General features: G+C 41.5%; 1 protein-coding gene across 3 annotated transcripts in view; it reads right to left on the bottom strand.

The window, feature by feature from the left end:
- The window catches only part of MARK3 (microtubule affinity regulating kinase 3), a 171941-nt gene that overhangs the window by 26038 nt on the left and 130570 nt on the right, over positions 1–15333 (bottom strand). For all 3 annotated transcript variants that reach the window (XM_030214150.1, XM_030214148.1, XM_030214149.1), the window contains 2 exons: positions 6793–6896; positions 1102–1359 (listed from right to left, as the gene is read on the bottom strand). In XM_030214150.1, coding sequence (XP_030070010.1) covers positions 1102–1359; positions 6793–6896 — 362 coding nt within the window. The remainder of the gene's footprint in view (positions 1–1101; positions 1360–6792; positions 6897–15333) is intronic.

Genomic DNA, 15333 nt, shown 5'->3' on the forward strand with positions numbered 1-15333 from the left:
ATCCGGGGAGCGACTCTTTGCGCCCTCGCCCTCCGACGCCATATGCCACGAGGAGAAGAATCGGGGAACCCCCTGCCCGCTATAAAAAGGTAAAAATTACCTGCTTGCCGCTCCGAGCTGTAACGACCTGGTGTCCCAGTGAGTAGCTGCAATAAACGTTTAAATAAACGTCGAAATAAACGCCTTTAAGGACGTTCAAAAATTTTTTTTTTTTTTTTAACGGAGCCAGCGGGAGGGGGGAGAAAAGGAGGGACCTGGCACCACCAGGTTTGCACTTGCTCAAAAGAGCCCTCAACCCCAGGCACTCAACAAAACCTAAGAATTAGGCTTGGAGGCCTAGCCAGAGCTGCTGCTGTGTGTGACCACCACCTGCTGAGATAGAGAACATACTGGGGAGTTTCCGGCAGCACATGACCACATATAGGGAGGCAAAAGTTTGCTCTCTATCTCCACCTGCTGGTAGATGGACACAACCCACCAGTCTATGGATTGATCAGCTTGATGATATGGAATGTCATTGTTTAATATTCCATGCCGATTCCATTTTGTAGTCTTTGAAAATGCGTTTCATACCATAGGATGCTGAATATTTGGTATTTTTGGAGTGTTTTGAAGTCACACTTACAAGTATGCATAACTACTATAATTAATACATTTTTTCACACCTCTAAAGCCTGCAAAGGTTTCTGTTCCAAAGTTAAATATATTCTTTTAGATCACCAAATGGAATGCATCCAAACTTTAAAAAATATGTTGTAAATACCATTTGACAAACCAGTGTGAATTCATAATTTGAGAGATTAAAGAGTTTCATAACTAAGTACAATTCCACAATTTAAATTTTATATCTATCCAGATATATATATAGATAGATAAATATAGATATATACTCATAAATGGAAACAGATTTTTGAAAAGACAAGTTCAAATATTCAAAATATTCAGTTATGAGATCTTTTCAAATCACAATTAGTTGGCTTTAAAAAAAACAAAAACTCTCAAATTACTTTAAATTATAACCTGAAATACAGTGAGTGCCAAACAAACTATATTGATGTGAAACATGCAATGGAGTTAAAATGGTAAAAAGATGAAACTAACCTTCTTGTTAACTTTGAAGTCAATTTACTAAACAGATTAGTGGAGCCTCTAGTTCGTGTATGAGAAAGTGGGGTGGCTTCATGGGATAAACTGGGGGATGCAGGTGGTCCATTATAAGTAGCAGTGCGCCTCTCTCTAAACTGCCCATGGAAAGTGTTGCGATTGGTGGATCCTCTAGAGAAGCGAATTCTATCTGGTGTTGTTGCACTGCTAATACTATGGGTTGAAGCAACAGAAGTTCTTTGTTCAGGAATAGTACTGTGATAAGGAAAAAGAAAAACCCAAATTGCATCAAAGCTACAGGTAAATAATTCCCAAATTTAGCAGAAAATAGCAAACTATTTTTGCAACCATGCAAAACTTGAATACATTCTCCATTTATTAACACCATATTGATACAGACAATGCAGACTCAGAGGCTATTTGTTTTAAGTTAACAGTAGGAGAGATACAGCATAAGGACCTGCACCTAAAGAGCATAATTAATAGAAAGTCTAATATCTGAATATGGTTTAAGAGTTTGTGTTGGTACCATATAACTTTCCAACGTTAAAAGTAAATATCTGTTTGGTTTGTAGTAGTTCCTGACTAGGCCAGTGGTTCCCAAACCTGGTCCTGGAGGCACCCCAGCCAGTCAGGATAGCCACAATGAATATCCATGACAGATTTGCATGCAAAACTGTCTGAATATTCACTGTGAATATCCTGAAAACCTGACTGGCTGGGGTGCCTCCAGGACCAGGTTTGGCAACCTCTGGACTAGGCAGCTGGATGTGAATGTTCCACATACAGTCTCAGAAAGTGATCCTTCCCCTTCTATTGTAAAGACCTTCTTCAAGATGATAGCTGTCTTTTGATGGTAAATCTTGATGCTGTTTTATTTTCTAATTATGATTATATTGAAGGAATCTCTGTAGAATGATGTTTCAGTATAAGTTGTGTTCTTTTCAGATTCAGTGTCCCTCATCAACCTATTATTAAAATGTTGTTCTTGCCCACTTTGTCCTTCCAGTGCCTCCAAAATGCCTCAACATACAATTAGCTACCAATCCCAACAAAGCCCAAAGTTAATTTGCAGAGATGAGAAAGAGGGAAGTCTACCTTGAAAATCAATTTGAGATTACAAAGATTAGAATATTTCTCATTGTTCATCGGGCATGCCCATATATACTAAAATAACTGGCACAGACTTCAGCTGGTATCTTAAATCTCAACAACTGACAAATTTACCTGTATAATGAAATAAAAATTGGAAAGAACAAGTCTGACATCAAAATAAAGTGGGGTAAGGCAATATAATATAATCCTGCTTAGAAGATTAAAGCCAAGTACTGATGAAGCTGTCGATTTTCATTTTATTAACAGGACCTAAAGTTGCCAACTGTTCTTTTGACTTCCTGTTCCATCACAACTAGCCTATACTGGGTAACAGAGATTTGACCTATTTTCAGCTGCTCATTTCCTTGCCTAGTTTTAGCCATTAGAGTATCAGTCTTTAGCTAGGGACCTGGAAAATGTACACCCTGAGGGCCCAATGCACAAAGCCTACCATGCTGTGAACGTTTGCTTTAGACTGGTTCTAGCAAGTCTAAAGCAAACGTTATGCACAAAGGAGATTTCCGTGGCTCTAACGTGTGCCGTTAGCAGCCACTGAGAACCCCATGCAAACAAGCTCATTAGTATTTTATTGAGCATTCCGGGCGATGTACAGCTTCAGTTACAAGGACAAGGACACAAACCCCCTTAGCTGCAATCTGCCCAACTAATGCCTCAGATATAAAATAAAACCAGACTTCTTAGGACTCTAGGAAGCCAAACATCAGAAAAATCTAACAACTGTCCTAAAAGGAGATGTTTGGTAAAAGACACCAAGTTAAATTCAGAGGAACCAGTATTAATTCAACTCTCACTTTTGTCCAAAACATTTTGCCACCACCCCCTGCACCACACATACATGGCCCATATACTAACCCATTACTTTCTCTCAGATCCATCCCCCCACCACTCACACAAAGATATACAGTTCCTCCAGATTCTATAAAGGGCTCCTAAATTTGGATGCCCAAAATAGTTAATGGGCTCCAATGATTTAATTATTGGAGTTAACAAGCACTTAACTAGCCCTAATTATGATTTGGGCACGATCTGGGTTCTAACAATGGGCGCCTAAATTGGATTGTGCACAACTCGAGGGCGTGACCATGGGAGGAGTATGGGTGGGTCAGGGGCATTCATAAAAGATGTGTGCAGTACAGTAGCGTAGCCAGAGTTTAATTTTTAGATGGGCCTGGAGGTGGACTGGGTGGGCACAGGCCTCGCATTTCCTCTCCACCCGCTACCACCCCCCCCACCGCCACCACATTTCCTCTCCATCTGCTACCCACGCCTCTTCTCAGGCGTGTCCGGCCTACTCTGCAACTTCCTGTTTTCCGCAAAGGTGGGACGCAGGAAGATGCAGAGTAGGCGGGACGCGCCTTAGAGGCCCCGACGACGCGCGCTGGCAGAAGGCTGGCTATGGGAATCGCCGGTGCTGGAGGGAGAACGGTGCTTCAGGGCAGTAAAAGTGAGCAGACCACGCGGACGGGGAGAGCAGGCAGAAGAGGCTGGGTGGGCCTGGAGCAAAAGTGGCTGGGCCTCACCCGTGGCTATGCCCCTGGTGCAGTGTTACAGAATAGTAGGGATCCACAGTCAAGTTGCATGTAAGGATTTATACCAAGCTTCAGCTGGTGGAAGACCTCGGGTCCAAAGTTCAGCGTGGAACTGGTGCTCAACGCTATTCTACAAAGAGCGCTCATCTTGGAACGCCCTTTAGAGAACATTGATCACTTTTTTGTTTGTTTTTTTAATTGGGGCTTAATTTTTGGCACCATTTAATTGCCCCCTTTCCCCTTAATTCTATAATCTTGCCTGCCCATTTTCACACTTAGCATGCAAAACTGCACATGCAAGTTATAGAACTCTGTTACGCATGTAACTTAAATTAAGCACTAACTGGCACCAATTTACAGATATGCGCATAACTGCACTAAGCCAGTATTTCATAACCTTAGAGGGTAATTCCTTCAATGTGCAACTGTTAGATTGTTAGATTGTAAGCTCTTTGAGCAGGGACTGTCTTTCTTCTATGTTTGTGCAGCACTGTGTACGCCTTGTAGTGCTATAGAAATGCTAAATAGTAGTAGTAGTAGTTAGGGGGGTGTGGATGTAGGAGGGGTATGTCTAGCACTTACGTGCTAAGATAAGAGACCACCACCAATTAGGCATCTGACAGCAATTAGGTGCTAGCACTTACACCGGCCACTGAGCTAGAGCAAGTGCTTGGCCTAAAGTTAGAAGCATAACTGCGCACTTACGCTAACTTTCCATAGCAGTAATTACAAACACAATTGCAATTATAGAATTCACTTTGTGCACACACTTCAGATGACCTTTTGAAAATTACCCCCAACCCCCTATCCTGTCCCCATCTCATACTCTCAACCTCACCACCCTATCCCCAGCAGTTTCCTTCTCATCAACCTCCATTTTCTACACTGTCCCAACATCCTCTCCCTCAACCCTCCCTCTGTCTCATAACCGTCCATCAGTCTGCCTTACAGCCTGGTAGGCAGCAACTTTATAATGTTGGCTATTTTATTTAATGTAAGCAGCCTCCTTCACCTCCCCAGCCCCATTCAACCATATGGGCCAATGGCACCCTGTTGGCTCCTCCTCCCCTTCACAGGGGTTACAACTAGAATGAATCAACCAGAAATGGAATGCACTGCCTTCCTACAACTCCAGGTTTTGCCTCATTTTGAAGGGGCCTGCTGGGAACTGCTGAGTTAGGTCTTGGCTATCTTCTGTGTGGTATGGAAGGAGGGGTGGATCTGTAAGAATGCAACAGCATGCCTCGATACCCCTCTCTCTTCCCGTTGGGCTGGGGTGATGATCACATGCATATACCTCTCAGACAGTCCTGATCTCCCCCATTTTTATTCTACAGATTTATATTTAGGATACTACTACCCAAAAGCTTGCAGCAATGAATATGAAACGATGATTATAATTGATAGTTGCAGATACCAACAAAACATCTGTGGAATCTCAGAATTTGCTGCCCCTCCCCCCAATCTGAACCCAGAACACCCCCTCCCCTCTCCCCCACTGCCCACCCAACAAAGCAATCTCTCCTTCTCTTTCCCCCAAGGTAATAGGTTATGTTAAGTATAAAATCTAATATTTCAAATGCTCTATGCCTCTTTCCACACCTAACATTTCTCTTCTATCTTTCTTCTCTCTGCCCCTTCTCCAATTTTCCCACTCCCAGCTTATATTTCAATACAAATCTCTAGGCTGTTTTGCTTTTCCTCCCTTTATTAAAACCTGCTGAAAAAGCCATGCTTTCATAGGTTTATGAAAAGCTATAGAAGACACTATGACATTGCATTTTCCTATTCCAAAGGGGGTCAAATACAAATCCTTCTTTAATTCTAGCTTTTGGTTTCAAGCACCTAGCGTTTGGAATTCTATTCCTACACAAATCAGAAGGATACGGAATTATTCAATCTTTAAGTTGTCGTTGAAAGCCTATTTGTTTAGGAAATATTTGCATAAGTAACATGTTTTGTAGAGTATGTATTTTGTGGGTTATATTGATTTGTTATTCCCAGTGATTGTCTGGTTTCTTTCTCAAATGTCATCTGCATAGAATACAAGAATATTTGTAATGTAAATCCCACAAACTTGGGGCTACAGTGGAAAAAAGTTTGATATCATATCCTCTGAAATCAAACAGAATAAAAAGGAGTCAATCTCTCTGCTTGAATGCAAATTGTAATCCAGCAAATGTCTTCTGTTCTTGACGAACTAAGGTAGTCATTTTAGAAAGGCTTCTTTTTGTGTGTGAAATCCTCCTAAAACATTAAAAAGGGGCTTTTGTGTGGCTATAGACTCATGTTCAAGTAGGCATGCTCACAATGATGCATGTACTTATTTATACATGTGCTTCAACAGGTGTTCCCAGGGAGCTATCCGCAATATACACAACTGTCTTAGCCAGGTGTAAATTTGTGCATACGCAAGCATACTGGGTGATTATTTTACAAAAGCACATAGATACATATTCTAATCCTACAGCATTCTTTATTATTTTCTTATAAATGTATGTGTTGGGGGAGGGACAGGGAAAGTAGGGGAGGCATTAGTTATTTTCTAATGGCAACACCTAATAGTCAGATTCGGCTCCATGATTGTAGGATTCTGCCTGAGAACTGTCCATGAAATGAGTGGGCTGGATTAGGATATAAAATACAAGAAATAAATCCATTTGACAATTGTGAAATGAAGGCTGTTGACATCTAATTCCAACCCGTTTCAAATGAGCTGAAAGCTCAGAGCAGCATGAGAAAACATACACCCTCCCCGGCCCCCCGCAAAATATAACTAGCAGCTTTATTACATGGGGAGAACCACACTGAAAACAGAAAAAAATGCATGCATGAGGGCTACTTGGCATGCTTGTTTGTGATACAGACAAGAGACAAATTTAAAACCAAGGTCCACATTTTATTAAAGATTACTTAAATAGAACTTTATTAAATTAGGTCCAACACATTGTCTTGCTTTTTTGCTAGTGCTTAGATGTACTCATTGTAACCAAAATACTGAAGAAAAAGAAAACATTATGTATAACAATGACAACGTCATTACCTGTTTTCTTTCCCATTCTGAATTACCGAATGCCTGTCTGTGGCTGTCCTCTCACTGCACACATATGTATTTCGACGTGTCATACCCCCTGATGTAGAATTATTCTATGAAAAGAAAACAGCATTCTTACAATGTATTGTTAATACACACACTTTAGATGACTGTCATACTATGGTAATTTTTATAAAGCCCTGCATGACGTTTACACACGTAAATAGCATACATGTAAATTTTACAGTGCTGCTGTTTATGCATATAATTGCCATGAGACACAGGACAAAAGGATTGCATTCTCAGTCTTGCACGGGAACACAATTGTACTTTTAAATAATTTCTCTGCTGGCTTTTGTACCTCCTCCAATGCACGCTTCAGAGACAGCAAAATGCTTGTTTCAGACAGAATTTTAGGAGAGTGATTGAGGGGGCAAGTGTACTTAGACCTCTATTTTAAAATGACTCAAAATGTAAAAATCTGCTTTTAGGAGCTTTGCTCCTTAATTGGCTGTTATACATGTAATTTTCTGGAATATGACTCTCATATATACAAGTAGTGAAAATCAACACCTATAAAATGATGCTCCTGCTCCAAGTTCAAGAAAAATTTCCCCACAGCCCCATAACTATTTCACAAAAGATTCTGTGCTCAGCAGGCCTTTTGTAAAACTGGCTGCAAATGGTGAAAGTCCCAACTTAAAATGTCTCATTTCCAACTTAAGATGTTCTATATAAAATGGGGCTTTACGTATTTCTGTATACTAAAGGAGAGAACTAGAAATAAGGACTGTTCATAATACTTACAAACGAGAGAAAGGGTTTCAAGACAAAGACTTAAAGAACATGGTAGGTCTAGGTGTGATTGCAAATGTGCCAGGCACATCTTTAGTACTGTTCTTTTGCCAGCACTGTCACAGTAGCGGACTGACACCTAGGGCATGCCCACATTTGGTAGACACTCATGAAGAGAAGGTCAGAACCACGACTACTTGCACTTCAGTAAGCAGTGCTATAGCCTCACCAATAGGGCAGGTTCCAGATGGACAACAGGATTTAACAGCCAAATATGTGGGTGACAACATCTGACAGAGCTGAGCCAGTCTCTTGTCCTAAAGCTCAGAAACCACATTCAAAAATGTGTTTCAACTTTGGGCAAGGTGGATGGGATAGTGTGTTGTATGATCCTGTTGTCCCCAGAACACCTGTGTCACAGGTGTGCAACTCAGCTTTCTCCATGGACAAGCAGGATCACAAAAGCCATACATGTGGAGACTTCCAAGCTTAGAATTGCAATTCATAAGGTATCAGTAGTAAAAGAAGAACAAACTCCAAACAGTTCTTGTGCCAGCCTCTTTAAGAAATGCTCCAAAATGGCTGCAGCTCAACAGACTTAACAACCGTTAGCTCTGGTTACCATCGCCGAGCTATCCCATTGTATGGCTGTAGATTGTCCCGCTTTTGGCGGTCACGGCATCTTTAGGTACCGCGGAGCGCTTTCCACACTTGTCCTCGACTGTCTCAGTCCAACTTACCATTAGGAACGGCTTTTCAGAGTGTCAGAGGACCGGCAGAGAACCCGTTTGCATCGCCAGCACAGCTCTAGGAGCGGGAGAACGCAGTCCAGTTCTTACTCATCTTGCTGCTGTGGTTCATCACAATGTGGGATGCTTACTTGGCAGGTGATCAGTTCGTCCCTGTCAATTTGTTCCAGTTCTCCTCCAGCCTTTCTTCTGCACTGCGGGCCATCTTCTGGAGCGCTCTGCCTGCGCTGTTTGCCGCTCTGCCCAGCCACCGATCCATGCTGGCCTGCGTCGTCAGTTGCCTTCTGCTGAGTGTCGCCAGCTGCTTTACGTTAGGGAGACGTCTTGAAGACTTTTGTTCATCGTGGGAATCTCGCTTCCTTCTGTCTCCCCGTTTTCAGCCATCAGCTTTTGCCTGCTTTGCCACTCCTGTTCGGCGATGTCCACTTTACAGTCAGCTGTTTTTGGCGGTTGAAGAGAGCTGCATCGCTACCATACTCTGTCACAGCGTGTCGCCGCCTTCACAACATCAAATGGACAGACCATTTTGGACTTCTTTCTCTCTCCTCTTTTTTTCTTTTTCTCCCCTCTATTTCTCTGTTTAACTATTACATGTGTATTTTTTCTGGTTTGGCGTTAGCCTTTCTAGTCTCTTGTAAGCCACCTTGAGCCAGCATTCTGTGGGAAAAGGTGGGGTATAAACATAGGAGCCAACTTTTTAAAATTATTGGGGGTGCTAAGCCCAATGGAAATAACCCCTCCCTGGACACATACAAGGAATCTTCTCAATATTGGGGGTGCTCAAGCACCCACATAGTCGGCTCCAGTGGGTATAAGTGCTCTAAAATAAATAAATAAATAAATAAATAAATAAATAAACTTTCTTGTTAACCAACTTCTGTTCACCCACTAATTGTTTTATAACTTGGATTTATAACTCTGGAGATAGAGGACAGTTGAAGTATTAACTGTGCATGGTGTGCAGGATTGTCCTCCCAAAAGCTGTATCCATTGAAAGATGTCATGTCTAGACAAAAAAGCTTTGTTAAAGTATGAATGGAAGAAAGGAGAACATGTCATTGCCTTGCAGATGTCCTATGACATGCAGCATAACATGCTATCAATGCTGTGATGGCCCTCAACTGGTTTGCTGTTACCCTAGATGAGGGCATGGTACTTCTTTTAGCATAACAGAAATAATTTAAATCTGTGACCTATATTAAGAGAGTTCTTTTTGACTGGTATATCTTTGTTGTTTGGACTGTAACAAAGAGCAGAGTTCTTTTTGAGATGTCCTCTTCAAATATATCTGAAATATGTGCTTACAGTCTAGGAGAACAGTAAAATATCCTCTATGGATTGCAAAGAAAATCAAAGAAATGTAGAGACATGACTCTTAGGCAAGGAGAATTCAAGTTGAAGTTCTTTATTAGTCACCAAAGTTGAAGACCCGAAGCGGGCCAGTGTTTCGGCGGCAAAAACTGCCTGCCCCAGGGGTCACAAGACTGCACATAAAAAATACATAATCATAAAAATACATGAGAAACAGTGACTATATCGAGCTCATTTTCAAAACAGAAAAACATCTAAAAAGCGGCATAAAGCAGCATTTGGACGTTTTTCTGACAAAAATGTCCAAATCAGTAATTTTGAAACCTATTTTTACACATTTTTCTATGAAGTCCGTCAGAAGTACATCCAAATCTCAAGGGGGAATGTCAGGGGCGTGTTCAGGGCAGGACTTGGGTGTTCCTAAGACTTAGACGTTTTTCAGCCATAATGGAACAAAAAAACGTCCAGGACAAAAACTAAGATGTGCAGGTCTCTGGAGTAGTCTAGTAGTGGTGGAGAGCACTGCAGACAGGTGGACCCAGGATCCTACCTCCCCCTACCTGTTACACTTGTAGAGGAAATTGTGAGTTCTCCAAAACTCACCAGAAACCCATCTCTCTCACTTTCAAGACAAATCATAAATATAAACAAATCAATAAAGACCATTACTACTATACCGCAAAAAACACCTCACACGCAGAGGACAGGAAGAAATGAAGGGGTGGGGGAGAGGGAAATAAAAGACTCCCCTGATATTTTAAAAGTGGACCCAGAGTATTTTATTTCCCTACCCCTCATCATTTCTTCCTGTCCTCTGTGTAGCCTTGGCTGTGAGATTTGTTTTGCGCTACAGTAGTAAGGCTTTGCCGCACTTTGTTGCGCTACTTAGCAAAGCCGGTTTTCATTTTTATTATATTTTTAAGCGGTCCATTAACCGGTTCTTACATAACCAGCTATTTCATATCAGGCTGATTAATTTATCAGGTTTTCAGTCCAAGTTTTATGTACCACTATGGCGAGGTTTTTTTCTTAAGTGGTTTTAAACGTATTTGCTTTTATTCCTGTTCACTTCATTCTTTCCTCTGTTTTAACAGCTTTGACTATGTGGCATTCTTGAGAAGAAAATACCCACTCATAGGTACCATACACATACAGTTGACTTCTTTTTGAGGTGATTTGTTTTTTTCTTTTTTGGGGTATCATTTCATTTGTTTCACACCTTGTTTCCAAATGTTATGTTAACGAATAGTTTGTAATTTGCTCTCATGTGGTTTCTAGGTGTGTGTGTGTGTGTGTGTATATATATATATATATATACAGTGGGGGAAATAAGTATTTGATCCCTTGCTGATTTTGTAAGTTTTCCCACTGACAAAGACATGAGCAGCCCATAATTGAAGGGTAGGTTATTGGTAACAGTGAGAGATAGCACATCACAAATTAAATCCGGAAAATCACATTGTGGAAAGTATATGAATTTATTTGCATTCTGCAGAGGGAAATAAGTATTTGATCCCCCACCAACCAGTAAGAGATCTGGCCCCTACAGACCAGGTAGATGCTCCAAATCAACTCGTTACCTGCATGACAGACAGCTGTCGGCAATGGTCACCTGTATGAAAGACACCTGTCCACAGACTCAGTGAATCAGTCAGACTCTAACCTCTACAAAATGGCCAAGAGCAAGGAGCTGTCTAAGGATGTCAGGGACAAGATCATACACCTGCACAAGGCTGGAATGGGCTACAAAACCATCAGTAAGACGCTGGGCGAGAAGGAGACAACTGTTGGTGCCATAGTAAGAAAATGGAAGAAGTACAAAATGACTGTCAATCGACAAAGATCTGGGACTCCACGCAAAATCTCACCTCGTGGGGTATCCTTGATCATGAGGAAGGTTAGAAATCAGCCTACAACTACAAGGGGGGAACTTGTCAATGATCTCAAGGCAGCTGGGACCACTGTCACCACGAAAACCATTGGTAACACATTACGACATAACGGATTGCAATCCTGCAGTGCCCGCAAGGTCCCCCTGCTCCGGAAGGCACATGTGACGGCCCGTCTGAAGTTTGCCAGTGAACACCTGGATGATGCCGAGAGTGATTGGGAGAAGGTGCTGTGGTCAGATGAGACAAAAATTGAGCTCTTTGGCATGAACTCAACTCGCCGTGTTTGGAGGAAGAGAAATGCTGCCTATGACCCAAAGAACACCGTCCCCACTGTCAAGCATGGAGGTGGAAATGTTATGTTTTGGGGGTGTTTCTCTGCTAAGGGCACAGGACTACTTCACCGCATCAATGGGAGAATGGATGGGGCCATGTACCGTACAATTCTGAGTGACAACCTCCTGCCCTCCGCCAGGGCCTTAAAATGGGTCGTGGCTGGGTCTTCCAGCACGACAATGACCCAAAACATACAGCCAAGGCAACAAAGGAGTGGCTCAGGAAGAAGCACATTAGGGTCATGGAGTGGCCTAGCCAGTCACCAGACCTTAATCCCATTGAAAACTTATGGAGGGAGCTGAAGCTGCGAGTTGCCAAGCGACAGCCCAGAACTCTTAATGATTTAGAGATGATCTGCAAAGAGGAGTGGACCAAAATTCCTCCTGACATGTGTGCAAACCTCATCATCAACTACAGAAGACGTCTGACCGCTGTGCTTGCCAACAAGGGTTTTGCCACCAAGTATTAGGTCTTGTTTGCCAGAGGGATCAAATACTTATTTCCCTCTGCAGAATGCAAATAAATTCATATACTTTCCACAATGTGATTTTCCGGATTTAATTTGTGATGTGCTATCTCTCACTGTTACCAATAACCTACCCTTCAATTATGGGCTGCTCATGTCTTTGTCAGTGGGCAAACTTACAAAATCAGCAAGGGATCAAATACTTATTTCCCCCACTGTATATATATATATATATAATGCTTTTTTAAATATGTGTTATATTTACACATGACCACTTTATAAATATTTTAAGAGATAGAGCAGCTTTTAAACTAGAGACTGGGGGAAGGCAGACAGTCGCTCAAAAGCGCATGGTTCGGAATAAGGTATCTTTTAAAGATATCACCAAAACAGGGAAGATAGGGTATCCCAATAGTGAGGTTTCAAAAGAGACCGTAGTAGATCAGGTATCCTTAAATAAAAATCAGACAAAAGATTGCAATTTAATACAGTCACGTACTGAGCATGATGTAAATAGGAAAAACAAACAGTTTGAAATGTCTATATGCGAATGCCAGAAGCTTCAGAAATAAGATGGGAGAGTTAGAATATATTGCACTAAATGAAAAATTAGATATAATAGGAATCTCTGAGACCTGGTGGAAGGCCGACATCCAGTGAGACATTGTCATGCTGGGGTACAAATTATATCGTAGTCATAGGGTGGATCGAACTGGTGGAGGGGTAGCACTGTATGTTAAGGAAGGCCTTGAATCAAATAGATTGAAAATTCTACAGGAAACAAAACACATCTTGGAATCCCCGTGGATTGAAATTCCACGTGTAAAGGGGAAAAGGATAGTAGTGATAGGAGCGTACTACCGTCCGCCTGGCCAGGATGAACAGACGGATGTAGAAATGTTTAAGGGAGGCTAACAAACTTGGCAACACAATAATAATGGGAGGTAAAACTCCTTGATGAAATCAAGGACTGCTTTATGGAGCAGCTGGTACGGGAACTGATGGGAGAGGAAAAATTCTAGACCTAGTGCTTAGTGGAGTGCATGATCTGATGCGGGAGGTAATGGTGCTGGGGCCGCTTGATGACAGTGAGCATAATATGAATAAATTTGGTATTAGCTTTGGAGTAAGTATACACAGGATATCCAATACATTAGCGTTTAACTTTCAAAAAGGAGACTATGATAAAATGAGAAGAACGGTGACGGAAAAACCCTCCAAAAAACAAAAACAAAAAAAAAACTTAAAGGAGTAGCTGCGAGGGCCAAAAATTTACATCGGGTGTGGATGATGTTCAAAAATACCTGGAAGCCCAGGCCAAATATATTCTGTGTATTAAAAAAGGAGGGAGGAAGATCAAACAACAACCGGCATGGTTAAAAAGTGAGGTGAAGGAAGCTATTACAGCTAAAAGAAAATCCTTCAGAAAATGGAAGAAGGAACTGACTGAAAATAACAAAAATCAGCATAAGGAATGTCAAGTCAAATGCAAAGCGCTGATAAGGAAGGAAAAGAGGGACTGAAAAAAAAAAAAAAAAAAAAGATTGTGTTAGAGGCAAATACACATAGTAAGAATTTTTGTTAGGTATATTAAAAGCAAGAAGCTGGCAAAAGAATCGGTTGGACCGCTAGATGACCCAGGGGTAAAAGGGGCACTCAGGGAAGACAAAGCCATAGCGGAGAGATTAAATGAATTCTTTGCTTCGGTCTTCACCGAGGAAGATTTGGGCGTGATACCGGTGCCAGAAATGGTATTCGAAGCTGGTGAGTCGGAGAAACAGAATGAAATCTCTATAAACCTAGAGGATGTAATGGGGCAATTTAACAAATGGAAGAGTAGCAAATCTCCTGGACCAGATGGTATTCATCTCAGAGTACTGATAGAATTGAGGATAGCCCATGTAACGCTGATATTTAAAAAAGGTTCCAGAGGGGATCCGGGAAATTATAGACCAGTGGGCCTGACGTCGGTGCTGGGCAAAATGGTAGAGACTATAATAAAGAACAAAATTACACAGCATATTCAAAAGCATGTATTAATGAGACAAACCCAACAGATTTAGTAAAAGGAAATCTTGCCTCACCAATCTATTACATTTCTTTGAAGGGGTGAACAAAAATGTGGATAAAGGCGAGCCGGCTGATATTGTGTATCTGGATTTTCAAAAGGTGTCTGGCAAAGTACCTCATGAAAGACTCCAGAGGAAATTGGAGAGTCATGGGATAAGAGGTAGTGTCCTATTGTGGATTAAAAACTGGTTAAAGGATAGAAAACAGAGTAGGGCTAAATAGTCCGTATTCTCAATGGAGAAGGGTAGATAGTGGAGTTCCTCAGGGGTCTGTGCTGGGACCGCTGCTTTTTAACATATTTATAAATGATTTAGAGATGGGAGTAACTAGTGAGGTAATTAAATTTGCTGACGACGCAAAGTTATTCAAAGTTGTTAAATCGCGAGAGGATTGTGAAAAATTAGAAGAGGACCTTATGAGACTGGGCAGCTAAATGGCAGATGACGTTTAATGTGAGAACGTGCAAAGTGATGCATGTGGGAAAGAGGAACCCAAACTACAGCTACGTAATGCAAGGTTCCATGTTAGGAGTCACCAAACAAGAAAGGGATCTCAGTGTCGTTGTTGATTCGTTGAAATGATCTGCTCAGTGTAATGCGGCGGCTAAGGAAGCACATAGAATGTTAGGTATTATTGGGAAAGGAATGATAGAGGTCTATAAAATAATGTGGAGTGGAACAGGTAGACGTGAATCATTTGTTTACTCTTTCCAAAAATACTAGGACTAGGGGGAATGCGATGAAGCTACAAAGTAGTAAATTTAATACGAATCAGAGAAAATGTTTCTTCACTCAACATGTAATTAAACTCTTGAATTCATTGCCAGAGAATGTGGTAAAGGCGGTTAGCTTAGAGGGGTTTAAAAAGGGTCTGGGCAGCTTCCTAAAGTAAAGTCTATAGACCATTATTAAACTGACTCTGGAAAACCCACTGC

This window comes from Microcaecilia unicolor, chromosome 9 (genome assembly GCF_901765095.1).
Source record: "Microcaecilia unicolor chromosome 9, aMicUni1.1, whole genome shotgun sequence".
Lineage (NCBI taxonomy): Eukaryota > Metazoa > Chordata > Amphibia > Gymnophiona > Siphonopidae > Microcaecilia > Microcaecilia unicolor.